Source organism: Rhipicephalus sanguineus, chromosome 3 (assembly GCF_013339695.2).
Source record: "Rhipicephalus sanguineus isolate Rsan-2018 chromosome 3, BIME_Rsan_1.4, whole genome shotgun sequence".
NCBI lineage: Eukaryota > Metazoa > Arthropoda > Arachnida > Ixodida > Ixodidae > Rhipicephalus > Rhipicephalus sanguineus.
The window spans coordinates 199,128,373-199,138,665 of record NC_051178.1 but is presented as its reverse complement, the minus strand read 5'-3'; the positions used below and the strand labels follow the sequence as shown (position 1 = coordinate 199,138,665).

Here is a 10,293-nt window from a genome sequence, read left to right as displayed (position 1 = left end):
TCAGCAACTCTGGTGAATGTCACGCTACATTGTATTTACCCAGATAGAGTTGCATGTGAAACAAATTTTTATGCTTCGTAGCTTTTGGCATGTCAAAGAAGTAAAAAAACGTTGTGTGAAAAGATGCTGGTTTGTATAAAACAGACATATGATATTCATTTTATCTCACTATTATAAAATGTGTATGTCAATATAGTTTAATTACATACAGAAAAATACACTTCAAGCAGATTGAATACAGGCATGACGATGGATATTATATACATGTATTTACAACTTAAAATTAGCAGCAACAACAGCATCTTTCTTTTTCATTTTTTTCTTTGCTGGTGCAACAGCAGACGTAACTTGATCCTGAAGCCGTTCGAAGAACTTCTTCGACGAGGAAAGGCTCTTCTCTGCCCACTTGTCACTTTTTCCCTGAAAAATACGGTGACAATCGAAGACCACAGTCAGTGCAAGACCTAACCATATCATGAGAGAACAATGCACAGGGTTAAAAGCTGTACCATGTGAAAGGACAGAAAACGTGACAACATACATTTCAGCCTACCATATACTACTAAGCTGCACTGCTATTTTGATAAAGCATTTCAATTATCTACTGCAGAAGCAAAGGTGACAGCAACATAAATGAGGTATTATACATGAGGTCAGCCCTTGCGTTGTAATACAAAACGTTTCGAGAACACAGATTTGCAGTTTAGTCTGCACACACTTCAAGTGCAAACACATAAAAATTGTTCATTGTTTTGTGCAATAGTTATGGTAAAGTAAAGTAACAGATGTCTGTCTCCATATGCGTCCCATGTCCAATTTTTGCACATTTCTACACGTGAATGTGTCTTCCGATCACTATATATAATGACATGCACTACAACTGCGTTCAGGTCCCTCTGTACAATTCCATTTAAACCTCGCTACTATAATGAAATTGAATAAAACACAAGAAATATTGTCTATATGTATATCAAACATTTGTTGTAACCACACACAGTGATAATAAAATGAATTATATATTAACTGATTTCGCCCTGACTTATAATACATCTATAATAGTTCATTATATCCATGCTTGTTATATCGTGGTTCAATTAAGCAATGAAAACCACAACAATCAGAAAAGGCTGCTCAGTAGGCACACCTCTTTTCGCTATAAACTATAGCTCTTTGTACACTGCCATGGACTTTAGTCTTCTGTCCAATCCAAAGATGTTTAAAAAATATCATACATGTGAACACACAGCATTTTCTTCATAAAACCGATACTGTTCAGCATATCAACAGTGTCCCACATTTTTAGTACAGACTCTCTGCCTTCCCAATTTTTACTTCAGTGGCCTAGCCGAGTAGCCAGGATTGTCGATATCATACTAAGGTGTATGAAACGTAGAAAAGCGCACAGAGCACAGTTTCAAGCAGACGTACCTTGACGGCTTTAGCACCCTTGGCTGATTTTGCACCTTTGACAGGCTTGGCAAGTTCTGTGTTCGTTGCCTTGATCACTTTCCTCTTTTCTTCAGTGACCTTGCCAGCCTTGTTATTAGCCTTGGCGGCTCGGCGTTTCTGGAGAGCCTTCTTCAGCCTCCGCTCTCTCATCTTCTGTGTGCGGGTCCTCTCACCCTTGGAAACAAGCTCTCCCTTTGGCTTGGTCTGGAACCAATAGTTCTTTTATTGTATATAAAAATTACAAGGGAGTACACAAAGCAACAAATGTAATCCAAATCAACAAACAATTAACAACAGGTGCATAAAAATGCAAGGTGAGCAAAAGCTGCAGAACAAAAGAAAAAGATTAGGACTTCATAGAGTAGCAGAATGTTCTTGGCCTACTACTTCATGCAATTGGTGAGCATTCTTTGTAAACGTACATTTACCAACAGCTGACAAGCATTCTGGCGTGCTCACTTGATTGGCAACCTCACAAAACAGAGTGCAACAAGAGTATCTGCACACACACATCTAGAGATTTTAAGTTCACCATGTCAACTGCTACAAAGTACTGCCATAATATAACTTTTTGTGCAAAAGAAGAAACATTATATTTTTTAAAGATATTTTCGGTGTGCAATATAAAAAAAGGATTGAGTAAGCCTACTTCTTCTCAGAATGAACAAAGCTTGTGCAGAATTGTAAGAAATTATAGCACTATGGCATCAGTCAATCAACCTTTAACAAGCAGCACCCTTGATGCCCTGAAGTAACGTTAAGGATGCCTGGTACTAAAATTCATGCAGGCAGGTCAACTACTACATCCTAAGAACTTAGTATAAAATACTAGTGGTAATACCAGGTAGTGCTAGCAAAATGGTGAACCTTTGATCTCCACAGAACAGTTGCAAATTCAAGCACTTGGCTAATAAGTGCACATTTGAGAATGCAAGATTGGTCAAGTTTCTTACCTTGACCTCCTGAGGTGCCAGAAGGGAAGCATCGCTCACTCCTACAGGGGTCACCTCTTCAACGCTCAATGACGGAAGATTGCTAACCACCTTCACCTCAGCTGAAACCTGTGAGAATAAGGGCAGGAAGAAAAATCGTTACCAATGATGTTATATGTACACATCAAATGGATTAGGCAAAATGACAACTCGTATCAAGAGCTACATTGAGTTTCAGTTAAAATTATGGTGAAACACTTCTATGGAAATCTGAAAGATTAAGTTTCACAAAAGGAAAAAATTGTCATATTAACTATACTCAGGTTCAATCACCTGAAAAGCATAAACTTTTTTTCAATCATGAAGTTTTCTCTTTAACAAACCCATATATTTTCTTCTTGCGGTTTCATGCTACTCTCAGGTGCATAAGAATTTTCTTTATCAATCATGCCAGCTGCTTTTTTAAGAGTAGACTGTACTGTACATTTTAATATGTGTATAACAACCTATTCTGTTCCAAGAGAAAAAGCTAATATATCGAGCGATTATTGTTAGAACCCATTTCCAAGACTCCATTATGGTATAATGCTACTGGCACACATTCATCCATACAGAATAGTGCATCTTCCCAAGCATCTTAGCAATTAAGATGCAAGTATCCTTTCTCCCTTTTTCCCCCTATACTTCTGTGAAACTAGAGCCAAGAAAGTCTTCTTTAAAGGGCCACTCACCACCCCGAGTTCAAAGACGAGGATGTGGTTTCTTTATCGCCTTCACTACCCTTCCTACAGGCAATATCTCCTCCTCGCCACTTATTCCTTAAAAGCATGTGTACAATGCCAGCGCTAAGCGCGGAGCCTATCAGGATTTTGCGCTTGTCGGCTACATGCTGTTACCGCCAAATGCGCAGTCAAAAATACACAAAATGAAGTGAAATCAGTTGATCGCGCACAATAGTCATGCGAGACAAGGAAGAACGGGTGTGTGGCTGCATGGCAAAGCATTGCAGGAGACAATTCACACCTGATATTTCGCGTATATGGACCATTCGAGAGTATGTACCGTAATGACATCAAGTGAATCCCGGTCCCTGCGTCACGAAGTACACAAGAAAGACGTGAAACGCCAGGAGAGAATAACGCGCTCGTTTCTTTTTTTAATTTTAAGAGGCTGGTGACGGGCCCTTCAAGTCTTTTAGTTAAGCAAACTACCTTTATGAAGCAGTGCTATAGCCACACTGAGCTTCATAAAACAACAAGAAAGCAGCACTTTAAGGTTAACTACATAAAACTTACAGGCTTCGGCATCATGTGGAAGTTGGACAATGCATCCAATTTCGTGAACAGGTCCCGCATGGCTGTTCGAATCTCAACATGAGCAGGATTCTCTTTGGGAAGTGCATCCTCATCTGCGGCCTTTTGCTTGTCAAGAAACTGCTGCTCGTAAACCTAATGGTACAAAGCATAACATCAAATGTACATTAAAATGGATCTTGATGCTGCAAGACATTCATGATAGTTCAAAGCTCGCATGTAACATTTTTACACATGCTGGTTAAGAGTAATTCAATGCAAACAGAACCATGCAAGCCGAACACAAAGGAATTAATCCCCAAACAATTGCATGTTGCTCGACAGTAAATGTGCAACTTGCTTCCCCCATTTTTCTTTTTTAAATAAAAAATAAACACCTGGGCTAAGCTGAGCTTGCTTTTCTCTTGGTCAAGTGTGACACGTCGGCGTAGCTCAAACGGTTCCTCCGTTGGTCTAGTCTTTCGTTCCACGTCATCCCAGGCCTTGTCACGTATCCTCTGGAGTATCACATCCTCTAGGCACTTTGTAGTCTCATCGGTGATCGCAACAGCTGCAAACAAAGTATACCAAGCAGTTGATGTGCACTGTGCAAGACGCAACACTTCGGTTGCAATGATTACTAACAGGAACGGCAGTGGCCAGATTGCTGCCAAGTGCCAAGTGTAACACCGGTCCAAACTGAGAATGAGGAGCTGTGTAATTAGTGTGCAATGTGCCTAATAGTGCAACGAAGCATAAATGACCCTTCAGCCTCAAAATAACTCTGCACCCTCAATGTCTTACAGAACACTACACAAACTTTTTTTATGCCAGATCCAGGTCATCTGTAATCTGCCATTTAAAGAGAGCTCAGCTTCAGTATCATCACCACCACATTTCTATGGCACCAGCACAATTACAGAGAATTTTTTAGCTCTTCGTAATATACACTAAACTAGCATTTAGTGCCATATGCAGAAAATAACTTGCAACACTAAAACATCATTGACCCCTCAGCAGGTCATGAACACAGCTCATCTAATAAATGACCCTGGCAATAATAAATGGAGACTTGACTATTCTAGTCTAACACTGCTGAAATAAAGAGTAGATTACCTTGCACACTCTAGATACAGGTTTGCAGAATGACATGTTTAATGCACCTTAATTAGTTGTCACAGGAGGATTCTTGCAGCACAAGCAACCTCACTTGATCTGCAGCACTCCCATGACACAACAGAACTAGTCACCTTACCAGTTAACGCATGTGTGACAAATTCATAATGTCCATGCATACTCACGCTGCCTAGTCGCATGATCGAACTGGATGTGCTCTTGCAGCAGGCTGTTCTCAGGTCTTGCGGTAGCTTCTACCTCTCCTTGGAGTCGCCATGGCCGCGGCTCAAGGTTTCGTTCCTCAAACTGCTTAATCTTTTTCTTTATCTGTACAGGTAGAAAGGCACCCAAAGCAACAGATCAACAAAAGCAAGCAGTCATGCACACACCACTTTTGCCGGAGTAAAAGAAAGTGAACATAATGATTCTAGTTTTTAGCACCTTTCAGGCACCAGTACTGCAGTATATAGACGACAAAGAATTTCTTGCTGGAGAAGTCAGTGAAACAGCGCTAAAGAATGTCAAGGATTGAAAGACATGATGAACGACAGGCAGGATCCGTGCAAGAAGCCACTACATCAAATGTTAGCTTGGGCTAGAACAATCTCCAGTAACTAGAACAAATGCCGACAGCCTGTTTAAATGAAATACGCAGCTAAAGTTACTGCTCTCTTTTAATTTGACAGCCTATGGTGGAAAGAACCGCACCATTATGTAGCATCATCAATCACTAAGAACTGATTTTGTTACATCTTGGGCATTCAATAATTTATGCAGTGACCTTTATTAATGTAGCACCCACTTTTGAGTTTAAAGTTATGGGAAACAACACTTTCATCCAGCTCTTCAACTAAGCGAGACACACCGCACTATCAGTTGTAGAGGCAGTGATTGAAACTCTGCTACTGAAACACCAGTGTTCAACAACTGCACCTCAAGGAAGCCAATGTCAGCCACAATTAACTCAAGCAAGTCACAGAGCATAATGGAATAACTTACGAATTCTTGGCTTTGCTCGAAAGATGACTTCTGAACATCGTCTTTTGCTGTGCTGTTCTGGTTAGTATCTCTGTGTCCATTAGTCCTACATAAAAACAGGAGCGAGAGAGAAATGAGGCACGAGAGGAGAGGAGCAAGTTGGTATACTGAACCAGTACTCTGAAAAAAAGAAAAAGAAAAAACTCTGCACCTGGGGGTACCAACCCCAAACACAGGGGAGCTCCTAAGGCACGTTCACAGCGAGGGCACGCGGCTCTTCAGACCAACTGCGTTGCCTTCTGCCCACTCCACCGCAGGGGCGGAGCAATCCGCCAATCCATGGTGCACGTGCTGCCAATTTGCGGCACAGCTGATTGGCTACGGCCAAAGCGTCCAACTTTTCCACGGAGAAAATCGGTCTGGGAGCGATCCGGGCAAGCAGCAGCGGGTTTTCCGCTTTCGCAGATGATCCACGTCCGCTTTCCGGATCCGCTTCTCCACTTTCCGGATTCCTACTCAGTGTGAACGTGCCTTTATGATGGTACTACAAACACCCAATGCACTTGAGTTTGGGTATCCAGTCATGTGATGTGGACCTGGTTTGACCAGCCATGACAAATTCATAGTTTTGAAACATTTCAGCACAATCCAAATTTCTAAAGCTGGTACTGAGAGATCTTTGTCGCATGTATCAGTTCTAATCCCTATTTATTTATATCATTCATGGGACAAAATGAACACCAAGTAAGTTTTGCCTACATCCTTTCTTGCTGCATTGATACAATCAGAAGTGACCTAAACATGCAAGCATATGGCATGCAAATACACCTGCACCATACAGCAAAGGCCATTAGGGTTTCAAAAGCACTACAAGCTGGAATGTGACACCACTGAAAGCATATGCAAATCTTCTTCTGGTGCAGCAGCCAGCAGAAGCAACAACAGAAAGCATTCGATGTCTGCATAAGCTACATAGGAAAACCACTTCTAACACATACCAGATGTTTTCTCCGGGTACAGCTCAGTGGCTCAGCTATATAAAAGATAGTTCTGGTAAAGCACGGCAGCTCACTCTTTCAGAGAAATCACTAAGTGCATTATCACTGCTGATAAGTGCCATCAAGTCGCTGGTGATTTCTGATGGTGCTATGAGCAGCTGATCGCCAATGAGACATACTTAATACAAGTTCTTTCATCTCATCTATAGGAGGTATTCGCTGAGCTCGTCCCGCCATGCGGCACCTGCAAGTGCCTATGTCCGGTCAACATAGCCGTGGTTGTTCAGTAATCCAACATACGACTGTCTGATGTCATGAGCAAAAATGAGAAAAGATACCAAAACAACTAGTGTCGCTAAGCACTCTGGTTATAGTCATACGATGACAACCGCGCACGCAGCTGCTGCGCTGGTGTCCCTTGCGGATGACGTCACATGAATACCTCCTATGTGCTTTCCTGTGACCTCTAAAATGCTATTTAATAATCATGCGCGAGCGTGGCCTCATTTTCTCTCATCATCCACTTTGGCTAACATTAATTTTCCCTCCTCTGAGCAGGTTGCTTCACATGATGTGACCTAAATGAGATTGTTACCTTCGTTTAAAAAAATTCAGGGTTGATCTCTTCTATGAGCAATATATTTTATTGTGAGGCAGTCCATAGAACTCTCAAATCCCTACACCAGCACCGTAGCTCAAGAAAATAAAGCTTTCACTGAGCTCTTGTTTGCAGAACATGCATGAAACCAAATCCTCTTACCTTGTGGCAGCCTTGTCGGCATTCTTAGCATTTTTGCTGTCAGGCATGGAGGCAGGGGGATCGAAAAAGTCATTGTACGTAGCATTGCGGCCACCCTGTACAGAAACACGACAGTTAGAATTATTCTGTTTTTTTTTTTTTTCTGCAACAACAAGCACTAATGATTTGTCTCTGCATAAATGTACGCATGAATTTTGTTTTCATTAAGGACCGCACAACACTGACGAAGCATGTGGAGTTAGTGGATTTCATGTTCACATGAAGTGTTTAACACAATCATATGGAACTTTGGTCATCGTTGCAGCATATAGCCAGTTCGGACATCGATGCGTCAAGCAACAAACGCCTACTTCAGAAAGCTAACAGTGACTTAGTGGGTAAATCTTTACACTATCGCCAGTAATTATGAAGTAAGCCAGGCACTAACCTTTTCTTCTGGATCGTCTTCGTCTGACGAAAGCTCACGAAAATAATCAATGTCGTCGTCCTCGTCTGAATCGCTTCCTGGAGCATTCGCGACCTTTTCTTCCCTATCGGCGAACGCTTCCATGTCGGCAAGACGGAAGAACGCGTCATCGACGATAGACGACGGTTGTGTATCTCGTGCTTGTCCCTGCTCACTGCCATCAGCCCCGTCATCATCGGCTTCCTCTTCAGAGTCTTCATCACCTTCAGACGCATCCGATAAGTCAAAGTCATCGTCCTCGTCATCTTCCTCTTCCGCAGCGACGTCCGCGAGATCCAACTTGTCAATTTCACCTGGGTAATGCTTCTCGGGCCTCTGTTGACTTTCCTGCTTACCCAAGTCTACGCCGAAGCTAATGCTAGACTTGGTTGCCACCCGGGACACCGACGAAATGAGGTCTTTCACCAGGCGAGTGTTTCGCAGTTCCAGTTGCTGCCAGATCTGTTCGTCGTCGAAGTTGTCAACAACCAGTGACGGCAGTTCTGTTTTGGATGAGGAAACTGTCTTGCCTTTCCACTGGTCCATGACATCGTACAGATCCTTTGTTAACCTCTTCATTGTTTCCGCCACCTCCAGCTGGACTCTGCCACGCAGAAGGAAAAAAAAGAAAGGAGCCTGTTAAAGCAACAAACTTCTTCAAGCGCTTCAAGATAGCAGAACATGTGGCAATGTCACTTTCTGGGTCGATTGTCTTTTCTCGCGTTAACACTAATTGCATTTTGAAACTTACTCGAGAAATGTTTCCGGTTTCTTCGTGCATGATTCAAATTCTTCGAGGCATTTGGCCACATGCACTTGGTCGGAATCGAGACTACGTGCTGTGGATCCCATGCTGTCGTCTTCTGTGGGCGCCGCCATTTTCTCTTTACAACGCTGGTACCGATGTCGATGTGGCGCATGCGTGGACGGCGACTTGCGAAAAAGTGAGCACAGGCCAACGTTTTGCACAGGCACACTACTAACTCTATGACACTACTACTGCGGACACGGGATTTGTTGCAACTTGCAATATTGGCATTGTAGCGATCCATTTTGTCGTCGTCAGCTAGCTTGCAAATTAAGCAAACATGAAAATTCGTGCGGAAGCGCATGATGCATCTCGAAAAACACATGGCGTCGAACGGAACGACAGACAGACGACTACACTGTACAGACAACGGAACGCGCTGCGCGCGACAGAAAACGAAAGGCGCGATGTAGTTACGTGCGCTACGCCATGTATAACAACGTTTCAGCGACATGCGAGGACCTTGACGGAGCATCTGCCTTCGGTGGATGCTCCGTGAGCTCCGTAAACCGCGATTCCCAGGGCGACGGGCTCCATCTTGGCTGGCCATTGTCTTTGCCCCGCAGGGCGAGTAATCTCTTTGGAGCACCACCGCACCCCCCCCCCCCCCCCCCGCCGAAAATTTTCAATTTCGCATATGTATATAGGTATACATGCCCACATACATACCCACGCGCGAACATACACTGTTCCTTTTTGGCTTGTTCAGTGACCGCGATTTTCGTTGTGTGGATACATAATGTATGGTTGAACAGCACCCCCACCCCCCGGAAAAATTTCTGGCTGTGCAGAAATATTGAATTTGATGGTTATAAAATTTCGGAAATAATTATGCTTAGCGGACCTCCGTTGCTGTCTGTCAGGTGAAATGTCGCTAAAAAGACAACATTTAAAAAAAGGCAGCTATACGCACTAGTGGTGCGAAGTCTGAGGAAACAGCGGAGCTGGTGGCCTTCCCCTCCTCCTCACTTTCCTGCTATGCTATGCTTTACCCTCTCCACTCCCCTTTTCCCTCACATCACGCTCGCTTCCTAAATAACTGACGCCTGAGCTTATCATACGAACATTTCTCATGACCATCCCCGCCCTTACAATGCAAATTTCATTTCCGCATCGAGGCTGCGCACTGATACGTGTATAAGTATTGCTTTAAAATAGTGCTTAATTGTATCATGCATATTATTTTTTGCTCATATGGTGCCACAAAACTGAATACGTCATAATTTATTGTGAAAAATATTTTATTTAGTTATCCAATTATCCATTTTTGCACATGTCGCTGTAACGGACTGTGTTAGAACGCGATAAAATTTGCGTCTTGTGCGAACTACATTGACAGGTCCTGCTGACAAATTTTGTGTATATATCATGTTGCTGCCGCATTAACAAACGCTTGCAGCCGCTTGGGGCTTATCGTTTTTCCCCATACAATAATCGTATCTTAATTTTACATTGCGATCTTCCATTACAGCGCTCGGTACACGCAGCTGTCATAAGGGGTATGTTGCTGTCAGT

The 10,293-nt window shown here is 42.9% G+C and overlaps 1 protein-coding gene across 1 annotated transcript; it reads right to left on the bottom strand.

The window, feature by feature from the left end:
- Positions 1–250: 250 nt before the first annotated feature.
- Positions 251–8,880, bottom strand: LOC119388047 (U3 small nucleolar ribonucleoprotein protein MPP10). The gene is made up of 10 exons (XM_037655662.2): positions 8,722–8,880; positions 7,953–8,574; positions 7,526–7,620; positions 5,789–5,873; positions 4,975–5,116; positions 4,072–4,244; positions 3,677–3,829; positions 2,403–2,510; positions 1,429–1,653; positions 251–420 (listed from the first exon to the last, which is right to left on the bottom strand). Exons 1-10 carry the CDS (start codon positions 8,847–8,849, stop codon positions 271–273), a joined length of 1,881 nt encoding a protein of 626 aa, XP_037511590.1. The 5' UTR covers positions 8,850–8,880; the 3' UTR covers positions 251–270.
- Positions 8,881–10,293: the final 1,413 nt, after the last annotated feature.

Bases quoted from the DNA above. Each gene is read 5' to 3' on its own strand.
- LOC119388047 (XM_037655662.2), bottom strand. From the start codon at position 8,849: ATGGCGGCGCCCACAGAAGACGACAGCATGGGATCCACAGCACGTAGT. The intron at 5,874-7,525 runs GTAAGAGGATTT...GTTTTTATGTAG, and splicing joins GCCGACAAGGCTGCCACAAG to GACTAATGGACACAGAGATA. The intron at 4,245-4,974 runs GTGAGTATGCAT...CTTTGTTTGCAG, and splicing joins CGATCATGCGACTAGGCAGC to CTGTTGCGATCACCGATGAG.